At 32.7% G+C, this 22,279-nt stretch overlaps 1 protein-coding gene across 1 annotated transcript; it reads left to right on the forward strand.

Annotated features, from left to right (window-relative positions):
• Nucleotides 1-895: 895 nt before the first annotated feature.
• LOC143080366 (zinc finger protein 341-like) lies at nt 896-20,848 on the forward strand. Its single transcript, XM_076256183.1, is given in 12 exon segments — nt 896-985; nt 4,811-4,891; nt 6,006-6,184; nt 7,572-7,817; nt 9,064-9,304; nt 10,350-10,606; nt 11,320-11,463; nt 12,558-12,692; nt 14,764-14,963; nt 17,395-17,555; nt 18,210-18,410; nt 19,693-20,848. Coding segments are annotated over 12 exon segments (3,000 nt in total). The 5' UTR covers nt 896-954; the 3' UTR covers nt 20,817-20,848.
• Nucleotides 20,849-22,279: the final 1,431 nt, after the last annotated feature.

A 22,279-nucleotide genomic window follows, 5' to 3' on the forward strand; every position in this document is an offset into this window, starting at 1 on the left:
CATGATAACACTGTTAAAACTGTAAACTTGTGTTGTTTATAATATAAATTCAATTTTTTTCGTGTACATATTGTCAATATTTTATTTTATTACTTAAAAAAAAAATTGGTGTAGAAAATTCAGGGGAGGCAGTTGCCTCCCCTGCCTCATAGGTAGTTACGGCCCTGGCATTTTACCGCAACAGTTATGACATATGGTCCATCTACAGAACAAATTTTTTTGTAGTCAATGTTATAAAATTGTGTCCTACAAGGAAAATAATACTGAACAGCATCTGATACTTATTTGTGTTTGAATTATATATGTATATAATTATATTGAAAGATATAAATATGAATATAAGGATGGTATGAGTGCCAATGAGACAACTCTATGTCAACAATGGTCAAAGTAACAACAAATTAAAGTTCGCAATTAAAGTTAAAATGTGTCCAGTAATAACAAGGCAATGGATATCATTTGATACTTTAATCATATCAAAAATTGCCCAGGCGGACACAATGTCCTGCGAAAAAACGTCCACCTGGACAATATTATGGTAGTGAATAATGTCCATGTTCATGGACACTTTTTCATACCTGAGGACATATTTTCATAGGAAATTGTGTCCAGGACACATTTAAATAAGTAAATGTTGTCCATGGACAGTATTTATTACGAAAATGTGTCCGGAGGACATTTTTTCATGGGGGACATTATTAAATCCTACAAATGCCCGCCCGGCCGCCCGCGGTACATCCCCAAATCAATAACCGACATTTTTGACACAAAAATCTGGTTAATAAAATCGCCATGGAAATTGATAATAATTTGAACTAACAATAAAAAACGCAATTTTATATACACATTGAATTTCCCGCGGAATTAAGAACATTTATTATAATTACTTCCCCTTAGAAATGTTAGACGTTTCCGCCTAATTTGCATACTGAAGTTTGCAGAGCATTATGAAAAATGGCTCATGCATTTCTAGAAACGTTCACAGGTACTCAGTTCTAATGTATAATCATGATATAGTTCAATTGGTCGTCCATAATCAAAAACACATGTGTATTTTAACGACAATCCAAAGAACAAGATTCTTGCTCTGCTCTTCCATCGTTATGTTCCGCCATCTTGTCTTTCTTGTAAAATTGGTGTTTTGAAAATTATTTTTAACCCTCCTTCGCAGATTATCAAGTTTTTATGACCATTGCAGATCAATTTTAATTATGTTTTACATAGCTGTATGATATTTCATCCGTTTGTCATGCATGTTTTCCCTTTAGCAAGCGAAGCGGTGTCCCGCCCAAGTTTCACACAAACGGGTGTTGATCAAAATGTTGGAACGGCTCACAACAATCTCACGTTTCTGAACTGTCACTCTAAAACTTGTCATTCAAACAAATTGTCCTGCTCAAATAGACATAGTTTTAGGGTGACATTATTTGGAAATTATAAAGAGACAGAAATATAATCATAATACATTTGTAATATGAAAATATATATATCTTAAGGTCAAGGATCAGTAAATAAACTAGTCCATAGATTTTTTTTAAATTTAGAACTCTATTAGATATTGAAAATATACATCAGAAAATGTAAAAAAAAGTATATGTCACCGACTTCGTTTTCAAGAAAAATCCATTTTTAAAATGGTCCCAGAGGGTACTAAATTACATTGAATATATAGGGTAAATCTATATTTTCTTCTACAATTTTCGGTTTCTGGTATAAATCAGGAGAACCGCTCCATAGAATTTTTTTTTAAATCAATACTTTTTTCTTCTTTGTCTTACGAATTAGATGATATTAAAAAAAAAAATATGGTCACTGACTTCGTTTTCCCTGTAGAAGCGACGCAAACACAACATTTTGGCAAGAAAACCCATCAAAATTCGTGACGTCGTAATTTTTATTACATAACGTCAAGTTATCATGCTTATAATTTCCAACGTTCTTCGTGTTGATTATGCACGATGATTATGTGTTTCGTATTGATAGATTCTTTTTATCATAAGAGTCTGGATAATTATAATAAATTTTTATTTAGTATTATCAATATTCTTTATTCTTTATATTTTAGCACCCCATTATACACTTTTTCTTTTTTTTTTTTCTTTTTTGCATTTTATTCTGCAATTTTTGCCCATTATTCTGTATTCCGTAAACCCCTCTTTTATGGAACATGTTAAAAAGAAATTATACGTTGTAAAAAATGTGGTACATGTGTGTTCATTATTAATATACATATCTAAAACAATTACTAATTCAGACAAAAATACGTTGTAAGTACATGAACGCAAAAATGGTAAAAACTTAAAAATAGAAATCATCAGGGTTACTGTCAACAAGTTGACGCAATAAAAGATGTAATTGAAGCTATATGTTTTTTATGCCCCCTCTAACTACCTCTGTACGTCTGTCCGTCCGTCATTCCGTCTGACCGCCCGTCCTTCCGCCCCTTTATAGTTTATAGTTATTCCGCAAAACATCTACAGTTTGAATCATGGAACGTACTTTGCTGTCTGTTTGCATGTGGTCAAGGTTTTGATCTTTTTTAATATTTGCTCTAATGAGAGACAGTTGAACTTTGTCATTTTTGGGTAACAAATTCATAAATCTCTTAGACTATCTTGTAAGTCATCTGTTTACACTTTTTATCCGTTCCGATAATGATTTGGCCACTTTTGAAAAAAAAAAAACGGATTTTTTAGCAGCAGAACTTGTAATAGCTTGTGTTTTGGTACTATATCAGTACAGAACGTGTTCTGTCCATATACTGCTGCTTAATATCGCATATATAAACAAACATTATATCAATGATTCTACAAATTCTTGAAAGAGTGTTGTGTAGTTATTAATACATTTTCAAGTTAACAAGTAAAACACGTAGACAAACTGTCATCTTTGTTATTATCTTTTTTGTTCTGTATCAAATTTATTGTATACAAGTCTACAAAAACGTTTTAAAAAGTTTACTAAATGGTTATTGTTCCATAAGTGTACATATGTATGCTCGAAGTATATATATATAGAATCAGTACATGATACGCAACATGCGACAAATAAAGGGGGGTAGTAATGACAGGAAACTGAATTAAACTAAGGCTTTGATGGATGTAAACTTTAACAAAACTGGAAGTTACATTAGGGGAACAGGAAAATAAGAATATATTGCATCACTTACAACAACCTTTAAATTGACCAGTGATTTTTTATTCATTACTGACCAGTAACACCGAGATAATCCAACGATTTTTAAGGGTCTATATGAAGTGTGTACCTAAATGTTCTTTATCTTTTAATTATTATTTTATTTTCCGTTGTTATTCTTTATAATTTTGCAAACTTTTTTGTTCAATTTTTGACATTCGCCAGTATCCGTTATTCTGCAACTCCCTTTGAGATCCAATTATATGTGACAATAAATTAATGTGCTTCTCTCTCTGAATTTCGCTTTCTCTCAAGACATTGCACGGTCTTTGTAGTACAGTGTATTTTCCAGAAAATACATCGTGTAAAAACAAATATACGGAGGTTGAGATATGACCTAAAAACAGATGTACATATTTATGTTTAATATGCCTACAAAAATACCCCCCCCCCCCCCCCCCCCCCCCCCCAAACCGAAAAAAAACAAGAAAAAAACAATCGCACACAGGCTGAGACATGACTGGTAATATTGTGTTTTGTTATTTAGTCAATCTACACAAATGAGGGGGGACCTTAAACGGGACTCCGGGATCGGGTGTTTTTAAGCATGGGATTTCGAGATTGATCCTTTCTGGATCCGGCTGTTCTTTTTTTGAATTTCGGGATGGCGGGATTGAAATTTCTATAAATTCGGAACCTAGGGATTTCATGTTTTAAAGTCCGAGATTTCGGGATCATGAAATTATTTTGTACAAAAAATTGGAAAATTATTAAAAATACTGATGTTGATAGATGATTTTTACAGAAAGTTATCTTTGCCTGTTGGATGGATCTCTGAAGTCTGACATAATTTTTACCTTATTTTGATTTGAACATAATTCTGATTCATAACCATGATATAACATTTAAAAAACAAAAGGTTAGATAATCATGATAAATCAAGACCTGAAAGATTATTTTGCTTTAACCATTAGAGCTATACAGGGGACAGATTTTCAAAAAGGAGATCTAGATAAATTTTGATTTAAAAATATTGGAAAACTTTTTAACATCATTTGAAGAGAACAATTGCTTGAAAACACACATACTAGGATTTCTGGTACTACATTGTAGTTATTTCCACCTCTAACATGTATAATGCTCAATCCAAAAATCTACCCCTATTCAATATGACTAAACTTACATTGTACCATGAAATGGCATATTGCAACTTTAAACATGTCAGATCAAAATAAAGTTCATTAGCCTTATAATCGTGCAAAAAGCAAAATTTTCTGCCATAACTTCAGTTCAGGTTAAAGTTTTCATCACAAATTTAAAAAAAAAAAGGTAATTAAAAATTTATCATTGCATTCCTCATGTTCCTGGTCATTATTACAGTAATAGGTTGTTCAGAGCAAATCTAGAGTAATTCAGAGACAGTTCAGACATAAAAGAATAAATATGTTTATGCCTAGCTATATGCTAGCAAAAAACTGTTTTGTGGATAAAGTTAAGTTTGTGTATTTATAATCATTATCATTATAATTAGTAAAATTTGCAACAAATTAGAATTATATCGTTCTTTGCATTGAAGTGAATGATGCTTTTGTTTGCCAGGTGGTAACTCTTACTCAGTTTTCTTTCTACAAATTTTTCTTTTAATTCAAAGACTATAATAAGTTTTCCATTGTAGTTGGAATGGACAGCCAGACTGCTGTAGCAGTGCAGTCATTGTTAGAGTCCCAAACCTTACCAGAGCCTATACAGGCCACAGGTACATTATGAGTGAAACTTTAGTAGTCTTTACCATTTACTACATGAATGTTTAAGCACATATATATATACAACTGGTTCCAGGTACACTGCTATAAGTCCCAAACATTACCCTACCTGACACAATTACAAATGTAACATGTAACAGTAAGGGGGACCAAGGATTTTTTAAAAGGGCATCATGCTCTCAAAATGTAATTTATACTTACACAAAATGTAGATAAAAAAGAGCTATTATGCTAAAAATCATTTCAATTGGATGAAACATCAAATTAAAAAAAAATACGGAAGTCAAAAGGGGGGGGCATAAGCCTTCTTATAATGCCCTACACTAAATCCGCTCTTGTGTATATCACCAATATCTTTTTAAATTATAACATTATAAGAGCCTTAAAATGCCATATGATCTATATGGGATGATGTTAATAAAAACATTAATACAGTACACATGATACATGTACATGATGTATATAAGCTTTTGAGGCTAAAGATATGCCATAAAAGTCCTAGACAACATCAATAACTGTTAAAGCTACAAGAAAAGAAAATCACACTGCTAACTGTAAATTAATGCTGATAATAATTATTTGTTCACTCTGAAACCACTTGTATTATTCACTAATAAAAATCATGAACATGATAAAGGGCTTCATGGCCATAGGTTGTATCATTTTCAAAATTTACTTTGGCCTGTAGATCAATGAGATACATGTAGATTTTATGAGTTTTATACAATCTTAAAGGCTGATAGCCAAGACATGACCAGAGTTTGCTTAGGCTACATGTACATTGTGCTTGTCCCAAAAATACCAAATTCTATACCGAAAACTGATAGATTTTGAAAAGGATTTATAATAGAACAAGAAAAAACTCTTGGTTAAAGACATTATATTGGTAAATTTTTATGAAAAATCTCATATTTTAAAAGTTGCATTATAATTTTGTTTAACTACATGTATAAGCTATTCAGTTTTCTTTTTTGACATTTTATTCAAACTTAAGGTCAATAAAATTTAAATAACATTTATTATCATCCTCAGTCATGTCAGTTATTTAATATCTTGATTTAAACAAATTGGAAGTCAATTAAAATATATTTTAACTTTGGCCTTTAGGAGAAGAAGAGGATGTTTTTCAATGTGGAAAATGTAAAAGACAGTTTACTACACTGGGAGCCTTCATCAATCATAAACAATCTAGATGTGTACTACAGAGACAACTTAGTGCAAGCCAGAATGTTATTAACCATAGCTCATTACTCCAAGCAGTCAACAGAGCTCCACAACTCATACAGGTTAGTACTCATAGCCAGAACTCAGTACAGCAGACCACATACATGACAGAACCCCACAGCTTGTGTGCAGGTTTGGAAGACTTCCTGTTTGAGTAAATTATCTTAACTTGTATGAATTGGTTTAATCATACATTTTGTATTTCAGGTTGCCAGAATTATATGGGATACTTTCTATTTCTACTGAATACTACACAGAACAGAAATGGGACAATTCAATCCATTGTCATAGAACACATGATCAAAGGGACAGTCAAATGAATCTCTATTCCATAGAACACATATGATCAAGCATGGGACAAGGGGGACATTCAAATGGATTTCTATTCCATAGAACACATACATGTGTATGGCCAAGCATGGGACAAGGGGGACATTCAAATGGATTTTCTATTCCATAGAACACATATGACCAAGCATGGGACAAGGGGGACATTCAAATTGATTTCTATTCCATAGAACACATATGACCAAGCATGGGACAAGGGGGACATACAAATTGATTTCTATTCCATAGAACACATATGACCAAGCATGGGACAAGGGGGACATTCAAATGGATTTCTATTCCATAGAACACATATGACCAGGCATGGGACAAGGGGGACATACAAATTGATTTCTATTCAATAGAACACATATGACCAAGCATGGGACAAGGGGGATATACAAATGGATTTCTATTCCATAGAACACATATGACCAAGCATGGGACAAGGGGGACATACAAATTGATTTCTATTCCATAGAACACATATGACCAAGCATGGGACAAGTGGGACATACAAATGGATTTCTATCCCATAGAACACATATGATCAAGCATGGGACAAGGGGACATACAAATGGATTTCTATTCCATAGAACACATATGACCAAGCATGGGACAAGGGGGACATACAAATGGATCTCTATTCCATAGAACACATCTTCAAAGGGACAGTCAAATGGATCTCTATTCCATAGAACACATATGATCAAGCATGGGACAAGGGGGACATACAAATGGATTTCTATGTCATAGAACTCTTGACCAAAGGGGCAAATAAATCCATGTCATAAAACAAGCGACCAATGCAAGGGGGCAATCAAATTCTTGTCATAGATTGCATGAACAGAGGGACAGTCAAATCCATTTCCTAGAACAAATATATACTTTTGCTACATTCTCACCTAATACAGAACATGACTACTATCCATACATGCTGCCTGACTTCATACCTATTCCACTTTGCCACTGTCTCTCCTCACCAGAACACGGTGTTTTCTGATGTTTATGTATTTATATTCAATGTTTCATCATTACAAGCTGCCAGAATTCCTGCCTATTGCTCTGTGTCACCATTTAAACAGAACATAGTTATCTGATGTTTTCTTTACTTTATTGTAGGCTCCATTCTCACAAGCTGGTACCCTACCTGCCTATGCTACTGTATCTCAATCACCTCTCACACAGAATATGGTGTTAACTGATGTTTTATTTATTATATTGTAGGCTCCATTCTCACAAGCTGGTACCCTACCTGCCTATGCTACTGTATCTCAAACACCTCTCACACAGAATATGGTGTTAACTGATGAACTCATGTCATTTGCCAGTGTCGACCAGACCCTAGGAGCTTCTACAATACAACTTGTAAGTTATACTGTCAGAGCTATTTTGAACTGTTTCCTACAGATAGGAAGATTTGTATTTACTATATATGTCAAATAAGTGTGATAGGTTACATTGAACAGTGTACGTCTTCATTTACAGATTGTAATTATGCAATCTTCTTGACCATTCACCAGGACATTGTTGAGTATCTATGCTATTCAGTGTTTTTAAACAAAGTTCACATGGCCATCCATCTAATTCACTGCTTACTTGTCAAAATTGAACTTTTTGTTAGTGAAAAAACGAATGACACAGAGTGAAAGTCTGCAATTCTGAACAGGAAAAGTGTTCAGCAATACAAAATTTATGAATAATTCAAAACAATTGAAATTATCAATCTCAATTTCACATTTTTTTAAAATTATTTTTGCTTTAAATCATTTTGAAAACTAATGGATTTATAAACAAAATATCTCTTCAGCAACACAAGATTTAGGTCCACACTGTTTCAATAAAACCCTTATGAATTGCTTGCATTATATCAGCTTGAAACATAGATGCTTGGGTTAATATGTTATATATTGCATAAAGGACAAGGTTCACTAATGGCACAGAATGGCCTAAAATATCAACTTTATCATAAAACACTAAAAAGGTCTCAATTTGGCTCGTAAATGGGTCTATTTCAAAAGTATAAATGCTAGATATATCAGTTCTTTTCATAAGACGACAAGATATTCGCCAAAGTAAGCCCATTTTGGATATTTTGTCAAAATATGATGATTTTGTGCATTTTTCAGACCTAAAAGCTTTTGAAACACCTTGGCCGCCACCTACGATCCAGAATGTGTTGAAACCAAAATATTCCAATTTTGATATAGATTTCATCAATATAAAAACTTTTTGGATCGTAGATGGAGGCCAAGGTTAATTATGCCAAAAACAATTAAAATTATGGACCAAAAATACCAAAATTTACCTTTTAATACAAATTATGCTCATTTAAGGGGTAATTGCTCCATAAATAATAAAGGAAAGTGCCAGAAAAAATATTTTTGTTTTAGTAGTATTATCACAAGTATTTCTATGTGACATTTGTAATTTTTTGCCCCAATTTAAAAAACATAAAAAAATCAGGGCCAATTTTAACCCTTCGTGAACCTTCTCCTTTCACACTTCGTGTGAAATAAGTAATATGATCATGATATGTCCTCTCCATTTTTGGAAGTTTTTGAAATCATTTTTATTATGAAGCAAAAAATAACTTTTATATTATTTGTCACAGCAACAAAGTGCAGCACTACAAGCAAGTGGGCCACTGTTGTCACAAGTTGGATCCTTCAACACCCGCACTTCTAATGTTACAATATTGAACGCCCTCAATACAACATCCACACTGCCTTCTACCTCTGCCTTTACAAGTACTGTAACAGCCAATCAGGTTCCACTACAGAATGTCATGTTTACTGCCCTACCAGAGAAACCTATAACACAAACTGTGACTAAACCAAGTCCAACAAAAGCTGGTTTGTACTAATATTCAGATTACTTAAGACAGACTACTGTACTTCTGTGAAAACAAGAGCAACCATAAAATGATAATAAATATACGAAATAAGAAGATGATATATGAATGCCTAAGAGACAATCCAAGTCACAAATTTCAAAACTAAACCATTATGGGTCAAAGTACGGTCTCTTGGCTCACACTGAACAACAAGCTATAAAACCATTCAAATGGGAAAACCAGCTAATCTATATAAAAAAAACAAGAAATGAGAAACACATAGAATTACATCAACAAAGACAACCACTGAAAATCGAGATATTTAAAACATCATGAACATGGTTAAGATCAAAATTCAAAATGCAAAGCAAAATTTTATTGCATAGAGGTTCCATTATGATTGTTAACATATAAATGAGAAAACAACCTAATAAAATAAACATACAAGTAAGGAGATGTGGTATGATTACATACGAGAAAACTATTCATAATCACAGAGTGTAGGATAGGACCTACCTCAGGTTATCATACATACAAAGAGCCTTCAGCAATGAGAAAACTATCCATAATCACAGACTGTAGGATAGGACCTACTACAGGTTATCATACATACAAAGAGCCTTCAGCAATGAGAAAACTATCCATAATCACAGACTGTAGGATAGGACCTACTACAGGTTATCATACATACAAAGAGCCTTCAGCCTTCGGTAACTGTAGAAAACATTCATTGGTTTTTGGTAGGCATCAATATTTTGGATTCCAATTTATCTACGTGAACATTGAAAACATATAACTGAAATATGAACATTTTTATTGTTTCTATAAATATTACGCAGTAAGAATCTATGCTGATTTTGAATTTTTCTATGGCCTTGAGTTTAACTTTTTAACACTTGAATTATTTATTGAGTTACTAAATGCAAAATACTCAATATGTAAATGTAAAAGTAGTTCGAAAATTGGTGACTTTCCTGAGCATACAAATAAAATTCCATGGTAGGGTTTCCTTTCATTTCTAAGTTGCATAAAAAATTACTAATTTTGACATTAACGTATTTCAGGTAGGAAATCAGCACAAGCTAGTATGGTCAATGCTTCCTCTAATGAAGATCCAGCTATTTTAAGGAGAAAAAAACCTGGCGAAACTGAAGAGAAGAAAAAGTTACGATGTCAGTACTGTGACAAAGCATTTGCTAAAAACTTTGATTTACAACAACACATTAGAGCACACACGGGAGAGAAACCATTTCAGTGTATTGTGTGTGGACGTGCCTTTGCTCAGAAATCTAATGTTAAAAAACACATGTCAACACACAAGGTATGTCAAACAATTCTGTGGTTCATGAATGGGCCTTTGCTCAGAAATCTAATGTCAAAAAACACATGTCGACTCACAAGGTATGTCAAACAATTCCATGGTTCATTAATGGGTCATTGCTCAGAAATTTAATGTAAAAAAAACACATGTCAACTCACAACGTATGTCAAACAATTCTGTGGTTCATGAATGGGCCTTTGCTCAGAAATCTAATGTCAAAAAACACATGTCACCTCACAAGGTATGTCAAACAATTCTGTGGTTCATGAATGGGCCTTTGCTCAGAAATTTAATGTAAAAAAACACATGTCACCTCACAAGGTATGTCAAACAATTCTGTGGTTCATGAATGGGCCTTTGCTCAGAAATTTAATGTAAAAATACACATGTCAACTCACAAGGTATGTCAAACAATTCTGTGGTTCATGAATGGGCCTTTGCTCAGAAATTTAATGTAAAAAAACACATGTCAACTCACAAGGTATGTCAAACAATTTTGTGGTTCATGAATGGGCCTTTGTACTTTAATTGGCCTTTGCTCAGAATTCTTATACAGATGAACCTGGATATGTTCAATAAAGTGTCCTGAACAAAGCAGTACAATCTAATGTTAAAGAAGATATAATTGATTTGAGTTGAAAAGTGTTAGTTTATAGAAGTAGGTTGGGGGTATATGCAAGTGTGCATTCAACAATTTTACAATTTTACCCAAGGTTTGGCCAACAGGTGCTGGTTCCACCTTACCTCAGCAATCACCAACTCAGGTATCACAGATAGAGGTTCCAGTAGAAGAACCGCCTCCTCCACCTCAAACCTCCGAGGTAGAACTAGAAAAAGAACTTGAGGACAATCACATGGTAAGCTTTTATGATTTGTTAATAGCTGGTTATAAGTTGAAGAGGTTAGAAGAATTAGTAAACAAAGTACTGTGCATTCATTATTGTCTAGTTGGATACCAATTTTCCAGGTTTTTGAGGGTACAGGTGAACCATGAATTCATATGTTCAACGAATAACACATTTTCAATAAGCTTTAAATGCAGAGATTGGCAAAACCATGAAATGAAATATCCATGAAAATGCTGGCTTTCCTCAATCCACAAAAAATGATACCCACAAAAAAATGAATCCACAGTAATAAGATTGATCTTAACAAAAAAAAAATCAAACAAAAATCACAAAATGCAAGGAAACCATCATTTAAAAGGAATACTGACCGATAAGATTAGCTGTTTATCTTAAGACTATTTTTCATATATGAAAAAATATTTGTTCACACAATAATGCTTTCATGAATTGTAAGACAATTGACACAAGACTTTTCTTGATTTCGTTATACAACATTTCATCCACGAGGGTATCACCAGGCTAGTTGCTACAAGAATACCTTAGTGTTGGCATGAAAATCTGGATATTTTTAACAGAAATTGTTGCTACTATGGTTAACAAATATGACAAATTAATGTCAAATGAAGGTTTATCTCTCTTATACATATATTAAGCAGTAATTCTTCCAACCTGCTTATTCTTTTTATTAGTTACTTTCTGTTAAATCAGGTCTTTATCATTTATATATACGAGGGCTGATAAAAAAAATAAATGTATGGTGGGAAGGAAGGCACTTTTTATTTGACCCCACCATGCATATATATTAAATTGGAGACAACATTTGAATGTTCAAGCAATCTTTCTTAAAAAAAGCACCACCCATCAAATTTTAATAAAAGTGCCTTCCTTCCTCTATACAATTAATTCTGGAAAAGCCTGGATGTAGGACAAGATTTAAACATTATGAATAGCCTTGATTCTTGTGACTGATCTATCTATAAATAGTTTGTCTAAATGTTAATCTGATAAAAACACTTGGTACTTTTATATAATTAAAGAAAATTTAACAGTTTTTTTTCATATTAGGTTTAGAACCAGAGATTATTCATGTGCCTTTATTTCAGATTGAGCATGTTGAAAAGGGAGACAAAAAGAACATTTTGGTGATAGATAATTCATACATATGCCAATATTGTAACGAGAAGTTCAAATCTTACTTCCAGTTAAAGACACATATGATTAAACATAAAAGTGAACAGGTAAAGAAAGGATATACCTAATATATAAATTTGTAAAGTATTTACAAAAAATTTCATCCAACATTTTATATACTTAAAAACATAAAAGTTATTTATTTAGTGCTGTCAATTTTTCATATTATTTACATACATAAAATGTATCTCTATTTAATTAAAAAAATGTAGCTTGCAGAGTTATACAGCCATATGAAACATAAAGAGACTGGCCTTGTGCCTCAAGATAATAGACATATGACCAACACTGCTGTAAAATTGTTTTAATAATAAAATGATAATTACGAAAATTTATAAAGCGCCCTATTTAAAAAATAAAAATTATTCTAAGGCACTGTGCATTCACATAGAAATTAAAACAAATCAATGACAAAAACATAAAACATAAAACATACATCGTGTCAAATTCAAATACTGAAATAAAAGGTCAATACGAAATACATGTTAAAACAAAGAATTAAAAATTAACAATATAGGCTAAAAGCATGCAAAACAAGCAAAAATCCTCAACGAAATAAAAAAAAGTAAAAAAAGCCGTAAAAGAGATAAGAATTCAATCTAATTAAAAAGCAATGCGATAAAAATGAGTTTTTAGCTGAGATTTAAAACACTCTAGGGACTTGCATTGTCTTAAACTGTTCGGGAGAATGTTCCATAAAGATGCCGCTGTCCAATCAAATTGTAGTTTGCCATAAGTTTTCGTCCTCACTTTTGGAATGGTGAGAAGTTTTGTGGAGCATGAACGCAAAGATTGGTTTGGCACCTGTAGATTATCTAGTTTCCAAATGTAAGCAGGGCCAATGTCATTCAAAGGGCAGTACATATAAGTCAGTATTTTGTATTGTGGTCTATATTGGACAGGTAACCAATGTAAATCAGCAAGTATCAGTGTAATTTGTTCATGTTTTCTTGTCCTGGTGATAAGACGAGCTGCTGTATTTTGTACTTTTTGTAATCTGTTCAATATAGTCTTGTTGATACCGTTCAGCAGAATATTCCCATAATCAAATCTGGATGTTGCTAGACTATTCACTAGTGTCTTTCAAGCAGTTGTTGTTATGGAGCTGTGAATGCGTCCAATATTACTGATGTGAAAATGATAGGATTTTACTATGGCAGAAACTTGCCGTTCCATCATAAGGTGTTGATTAAAATATACACCTAGGTTTTTCACGCAGGATACACTTCTAATAACAGTTTTGCCGACTTTGAGTTGGAGATTTGGTACACTAGCCTTCAGATGTTTCGGTGTGATTATGATAAGTAAGGTTTTATCTTGATTCAGTTTTAACATATTTGTTGACATCCCATGAACTTATGTCGGAAAGACATAGTTCAAGTATTGAAAAATAGTTCTCCCAGTTGTCTAGCAAATTGATAACCATATACACTTGTGTGTCCTCCACATAGCAGTGATATGTCATGCCATAGGGAAGGCATATTTCACCTATTGGTCTCGAGAAAAGACAGTAAAATTTCGGGCCTAGCACGGGAACTTGTGGAACACTGAATGTTAGATGAATTTCTTGGATGTAGTTGTCCAAATCACCACATGCTGATGTCTATTCGTAAAAAAATTTTTCATTTTCAATCTTGACTACTTAAAATTCAGTTCTCATATTTACCAAGGGATCATAAAGTGGGTTCTTGCAACTATCAAAATACCCTCAGCCTAAATCATATGCATGCAAAAAGCAAAGTTTCCACCATAACTTAAAATCACAAGTTCAGCTGTAAGTTTTCGTCAAAAATAAAAAATAAAATTTCATGATGATTAAAAATTTATAATTTTTTTATAATTGCCAATAAGACAACTCTCCACAAGAAACCAAATGACACAGAAATTAACAACTACAGGTCGCCATACAACCTTCAACAATTAGCAAAGCCCATACCTCATAGTCAGCTATAAAAGGCCCTGAAATGACAATGTTAAACAATTCAAACAAGAAAACCAACAACCTTATTTATGTAAAAAAAAAACAACTTTTGATATTTCTACAAGCATCATCCCACCAATGTTTGGGAAGAGGTGAACTGTTATTGTATACTACATCTGATCTATTTTCTCCTATAGGTGTACAAATGTGTACAGAAAGACTGCAGTCTCAGCTTTAAAGATTTAGATGCCTTTCTACAGCATGTTAAATCACATGAGAATGAACTACAATACAGATGTCACATGTGTAATAAATTCTTCTCATCACTTTATGAACTAGGTGTTCACCAGTACACACACAGCTTATATCCAAATCATCCAGTTAAACCGGGGCCAAGGTTTGTATACACTTAAAGTTTCATACAGCTTGTACTCAAATTACACAGTAAATCTGGTCCAATGTATGTATAGACTTGGTGTAAACACATTTGTAGATTTGTACCTACTACTTATGAATTTTACAATAATTCCAATTATATCATCTTTACCACACATATATATACATTTAAAAAAGAAACTATTGCTCTAATTTTAGAAAATATTGTTCTCTAATTTGTTTTGTACATTTTTTTATGAGGTGAAATTCATCTTCTACAGTTCTACTTCTAAAAGACACAAGGGACAAATAATTTCATCAGAAGGAGATAAAGAGAGAACTGCTTTTAAACTTTATTGACATTTTGATAGAATGTTTGGATCATTAAAAACTTTGTAATTTATTTTTAGCTCACCTGGCCCAAAGGGCCAAGTGAGCTTTTCCCATCACTTGGCGTCCGTCGTCCTGCGTCGTTAACTTTTACAAAAATCTTCTCCTCTGAAACCACTGGGTCAAATTAAACCAAACTTGGCCACAATCATCATTGGGGTATCTAGTTTTAAAAAATGTGTCCGGTGACCCGGCCAACTAACCAAGATGGCGGCCACGTCTAAAAATAGAACATAGAGGTAAAATGCAGTTTTTGGCTTATAACTCAAAAACCAAAGCATTTAGAGCAAATCTGACGGGGTAAAATTGTTTATCAGATTAAGATCTATCTGCCCTGAAATTTTCAGATGAATCAGATAACCCGTTGTTGGGTTGCTGCCCCTGAATTGTTAATTTTAAGGAAATTTTGCTGTTTTTGGTTATTATCTTGAACATTATTATAGATAGAGATAAACTGTAAACAGCAATAATGCTCAGCAAAGTAAGATTTATAAATAAGTCAACATAACCGAAATGGTCAGGTGACCCCTTTAGGAGTTATTGACCTTTATAGTCAATTTTTAACCATTTTTCGTAAATCTTAGTAATCTTTTACAAAAATCTTCTCCTCTGAAACCACTGGGCCAAATTAATCCAAACTTGGCCACAATCATCTTTGGGGTATCTAGTTTAAAATATGTGTCCGGTGACCCGGCAATCCAACCAAAATGGCCGCCATGGCTAAAATAGAACATAGGGGTTAAATGCAGTTTTTGGCTTATAACTCAAAAACCAAAGCATTTAGAGCAAATCTGACACAGGCATATTTGTTTATCAGGTCAAGATCTATCTTCCGTGAAATTTTCAGATAAATCGGACAACCTGTTGTTGGGTTGCTGCCCATAAATTGGTAATTTAAAGGAAATTTTACTGTTTTTGGTTATTATCTTGAATATTATTATAGATAGAGATAAACTGTAAACAGCAATAATGTTCAGCAAAGTTAGATTTACAAATAAGTCAACTGACCGAAATGGTCAATTTCGGTCAGTTGACCCCTTTAGGAGTTATTGCCCTTTATAGTCAATTTTTAACCATTTTTCGTAAATCTTAGTAATCTTTTACAAAAATCTTCTCCTCTGAAACTACTGGGCCAAACTAATCCAAACTTGGCCACAATCATCTTTGGGGTATCTAGTTTAAAAAATGTGTCCGGTGACCCGGCCATCCAACCAAGATGGCCACCATGGCTAAAAATAGAACATAGGGGTAAAATGCAGTTTTTGGTTTATAACTCAAAAACCAAAGCATTAAGATCAAATCTGACAAGGGTAAAATTGTTTATCAGGTCAAGATCTATCTGCCTGGAAATTTTAAGATGATTCGGACAACCTGTTGTTGGGTTGCTGCCCCTAAATTGGTAATTTTAATGAAATTTTACTGTTACTTGAATATTATTATAGATAAAGATAAACTGTAAACAGCAATAATGTACAGCAAAGTAAGATTTACAAATAAGTCAACATGACTGAAATGGTCAATTGACCCCCTAAGGAGTTATTGTCCTTTATAGTCAATTTTTAACAATTTTCATAAAATTTGTAAATTTTTACCAACATTTTCCACTGAAACTACTGGGCCAAGTTCATTATAGATAGAGATAATTGTAAGCAGCAAGAATGTTCAGTAAAGTAAGATGTACAAACACATTACCATCACCAAAACACAATTTTGTCATGAATCCATCTGCTTCCTTTGTTTAATATTCACATAGACCAAGGTGAGCGACACAGGCTCGTTAGAGCCTCTAGTTTTCCGATCACTTTTACCACAGCAAACTTATGGTAATTAATTGTTGGAAAAATATATATTGGATGTACATTTTGTTGGCAATATTATATATAGATATATTTTGTGGAAATCTTCAATGACAAAATTAGAATATGTGGACATTTGATATTTCAATATATCAGTTAAATTGATGTTCAAGTTTAATTTGGGTGAAAAAAAAAAATTGTGCTGCATTAGGAACAATTTTTGAAAAATTGAAGAAATGGTAAGGCAGTTCTTTCCCTTTATTGCAGACATTTCCAGTGTACCAAGTGCATGAACAAATATTCTTCCCCTGAGGCATTAGAACATCACATGGCTACTTCCTCACACTCTCATCCCTGTCCTTATTGTGAAAAAGTCTTCACATGTGAGAGATATCTCAGGCGACATTTACCATCTCATGGATCTGAAGGTGAGCTATTGACTTTAATTCTTATTGTGAAAAAGTTGTTACTTGTGAGAGATATCTCTGTTGACAGCATTTACCATCTAATGGATCTGGAGGTAAACTAATAACCTTATTTAGACTTTTTTTTAATTGTGAGAGATATCTCAGTCTGACAGCATTTATCATCTCATGGATCTGAAGGTAAAATGTTGACTTTGAATTCTCACTTCTCATATAAGACATTGTTTGACTTATGAGCTATACCATTTTGTCTATAGTAAAAAGGCAACATTTGGAAAAGATTAAATGTTGCCTATGTAATTGTTCAAATGGGGAACATTTCTCTTAGTGAGGTCACTATCTTCTAATCAATTAGACAGTAAATGTTATTTGCAGTATCAATAACAAGTAAACATTTTCTCAAGAAGGTCAAAGACCAAGAATTTTAAAACATACAACACCATGAACAAAAAGAATAACAAAACAAAACAGCAAGTGACAGTCTACAAAATGGTGAGCAGTAGTGTTTTCTCCACATGACACCTGTAGAGATTCTCCTGTTATAACATTGATTATACAGAACAAAAGATGGATTAACATACAAGAAATCTCTGATTGACGTAAGAAATGGTAATTTTGAACAGGTTAATGTAACACATGCATCATAATATCTTTTAGGTCAGTTCCAGTGTACTATCTGTCAGAAGAGGTTTAAAGCAGAACATTATCTTAAAATGCATCAGATGATCCACAGTGGGGAGAAACCATTTTCTTGTCAGCAGTGTGGCGCTTCATTCAACAGGAAAGACAAACTCAAACGTCACATGACTATACACGATACTGCTAAAAGGTTCAAATGTCCATTCAAAAGTTATACAGGTTTGTTACATATTGTAGTAGAAATAAGTACTTTTTTGCATCATTGACACAATTATAAAAAACATTACAAAATAGCCTATACAAGGAAGAAATATCTGTGAAATTTGTATTCAATGCATAATTTTTTAACCCACAATCAATTTTTGTTTTTTTATATAGGAATCATGGTGTCTATACCTCTGTGTGTCTCAACTTCTGTCAATCTGTCCATCTACATGTATCCATCCATCTGTCCATCTACATGTATCAATCCATCTATTTGTCCATGTGCCTTGTGAACCATTTCTTCATCAATAGCTTAACAGATATCAATTAAACTTTACACAGTTGTTGAACACTATCTGAGGGTGACCTTAAGGTGGTACCCAACACTTTCACTTAAATTAATTTGGCTCGTTTAATTTTCATAAAATTTTGTCAAAGTATTTACTTTGAGACTTTAATAAAAATATAAAAATTTAAAAATTTTTGAACCAACCGTTTTGTCAGAAAAAATACACTGGTTATATAGCAATTTGACAAACACCAATTTTGATCATTGAGAAGCTTAATATTCCTTTTACAACACAGCGTAATTAAAACGTTTAGCTGACTTTACAGAGTTATCTCCCTGTAGTGTTAGGTACCACCTTAAAGGAATATAATCCCTGTCAAATTTGTTGAAGCTATAAAGGGCCCGAAAATGTCCAGTATAAAACAATTCAAACCGGAAAACCAACGGTTTAGTCTATAAAAAATGTGAAACACTTATTAACCACATCAACAAATAACAACCACTGAACATCAGGCCTCTAACTTAGGACAGATGCATAGAAATGCAGCAGGTTTAAATGTATTTGTTTTAATCTTTCCACTGCTGAAATAAGGAAGAGATACTAGATTGCTATGAAAACTGAGAAATACCACATTGAAGTTACTTTTTAACATCAATGGATTTTTTTGGACACTTTACTCTTTACTTTTATTTTGTAACAGCAAACAATAAAACCATAGAGTACTAGTGCAGTTATGAAATTTAAAAATACATTTGTAGTATCATGTTTTAGTTTTGTATTAACTTTGTTATATTTCATTATAATTGTAACAATGTCTAGTCATTTATTTTAAAATACTAGTTATCTCTCAAACAATTCATCAGTGTTGATGATGTTGCAGGATTTCTTGATTTGCTTTATATGATACTGATACATAATTTACCACTTTTTATCACATTTACTTTTGATGTTGATATAAAACTTTTTTTCCATACGAATTTTAAAGATAATTTCATATTTATCTCCAGGTTGTGATAAAGAATTCAACAGACCTGACAAGTTAAAGGCCCACATCATTACACATAGTGGGGTTAGACCTTTTGAATGTAAAGACTGTGGAAAAACATTTAGTCGTAGACCACATCTGAGGGAACATGAACGTGGACATGCTGCAGATTACAAATTTAAGTGCGAGTCATGTGGTAAGGGATTCTGGAGACCAAAGACATTCAAAGATCACAAATGTCAGCCATTAAAACCGGGTCAGACACGTGTATATGTTTATAGACATAGAAATAGAAGGAAAGTTGGAAGGCCTAAGAAACGTATGATTACAGTAACAAAAGATTCTTTAAATAAGGCATCGGAAATAAATACAAGAAAAAGAAGAAATAGAACTGTAGTCAGTCATGATCAGAAAACGGAAGAGGAATCTCAAAGCACTGAAGCTGCTCCAGAACAGGATCAAGCTGAAATGCATGTTACACCAAGTAGAGGTAGAATTATCATTCAACCACATGAAGCTGATTTCAGTTTAAAACCCGAACAAGATTTTCAACAGCAGATGAATCCACCTGATAGATTAATGGAAGGTGACGTGTCTTCAGTGGATAAACAGGATTTCTGTGTCAAGGTCATTCCACCAGAAAATTTGCTTAATCAGCAATATGTTACAGTGCACATACAGAATCCACATGCAGGCCAATCAGAATTTCAGACTCATCTTTTACCAACATCAACAGCACAAATGTTATCTTCAAATGTAGCCTCAATGCCAATAACAATTATAGAAACCCAGAGAGGAACAATGTTACCAGTACATGTGGCATCTGTTGAAGGAGCCACCGATGGCGATGCACTGCCACTGCAAGTTACAGCTATGAGTGGCATGGGCGTGCATGGAGCCATGGTTTCTGGTGTTGGACCCTGTATATCTGTGGAAGAATTGGTTCCAGTTCAAGTGACATTACAAGATGATAATGATGCTATGGTTGAGAACGGTATAGTTGTTTCATCAGCTGGTCAGCACCACCAACAATCATATGTCAATCAACTAGAAGATTTTGTGGGCTCAGAAGGGGACCCTGTCCTTCAGGGGACAGAGAGTATACTTAAAGCCCATGCAGAGATTCTTCAGTCTGCTCATCATTAAGAAAAACAAATTAAAATAAGGTCATACTTGAATTAATAATTTTGTTTTCATTGATATGAATAAAGAATGGTGTAGGGTAAAAGTCAAATTACATAAAGGAACATTAAAAAGTGAAGACAGCTGGAATGTTTTAATGTTATATTGAATTTATATCATCTAATTGGCTATGTTTTAATTAGCTATAAGAAATACAGATAATGGAATATTCTAATTAAGATAAGGTTTATTGTGTGATACTACTTATTTATTTTATATAAATTGATATATTATTGTATGGAGAAATTAAAGCATTAACCATATATTTTTAACCAATTTTCTTGTGCATAATCAATTCTACTATATAAGTTTATGATAAGATTTGTGTACATGAATATTATATTACAGAAAAGTAATATGCTTAAAAATTCAATGTGTCATATTTTGGCTCACTGATAAATAATTACATAATTTACATTGCATGTAAGTTTCATTATGATACATTATTTTGATTGGCTGACAACAATCTTGTGCCCTTCTGAAATTAACATTCATTACACAATGAAATGTAACATGTATGATGACACAAGCTCCCACAATAGAGTGCACAGGTAAACAAAAGAAAAACTTGATAAAAATAGTGTTTTCATGATCCTAGCTAAAAAATGTAATTATAAGTATGTAATTTCATAGGGTTTTAAAAGCGTTGACCATGCCCACATTTTTAGAACGAAGTGCTCTCTCGCTTCATACTAAATTTACTTTGGTCAAAGCTTTTACACCCAAATGAATTTACAAAAAGATGAATTCAATTCTAATATAAAAAAAGGACTAAACTCTATTTACTGCAATACATTGAAGTAAACATTTTATTAGTTAACTGTAGACCAGTTTTCTCAATAATCTTGTCTGTTGCAGAAACCTTTTTGAGTAATTGTTAGATATAAGAGATTATTTATAAGTACCCCTCAAAGGTTGATTCAAGAGTTGAATTCAAATAACTTAGCAGTTAGACTAGCTGAAAATAACAAAACTACATTTTTTTGTAATTCTTGCTTTTTCTTGATAAAAAAGTGATGTGAATCTATTTGTTTTATAAAATTTATTCAGGATGTGTCCAGTTTCTATTTAGATTGAGGGCTTCCTCTTAGTATTTATTTGAAAATGAATCTCCCTTTTAAACTATGCATTTCCTTTCATTGTATCTTATTCTTTATAATGTGGACAATCTTAATATTAGAAGCACCTCAGAAATGACCTTTGTCCCGAGGAATTCTGAAATTTTGCATTTAATTGATTTGATTTTTTCACTCAAAGATTTAGGTCTAAAAATAGAAAAATATATTAAAAGTTCATTTGAAGTTGTTTAATGGAAAGAAGTGTTTCATAACAATCCCTTATCCCATTACTAGCATAATTTTAATATTAATATATATATATATATATATATTTATATATATTCAGGTTGTATATGAAATTTTAAAAAT

This window comes from Mytilus galloprovincialis, chromosome 6 (genome assembly GCF_965363235.1).
Source record: "Mytilus galloprovincialis chromosome 6, xbMytGall1.hap1.1, whole genome shotgun sequence".
Lineage (NCBI taxonomy): Eukaryota > Metazoa > Mollusca > Bivalvia > Mytilida > Mytilidae > Mytilus > Mytilus galloprovincialis.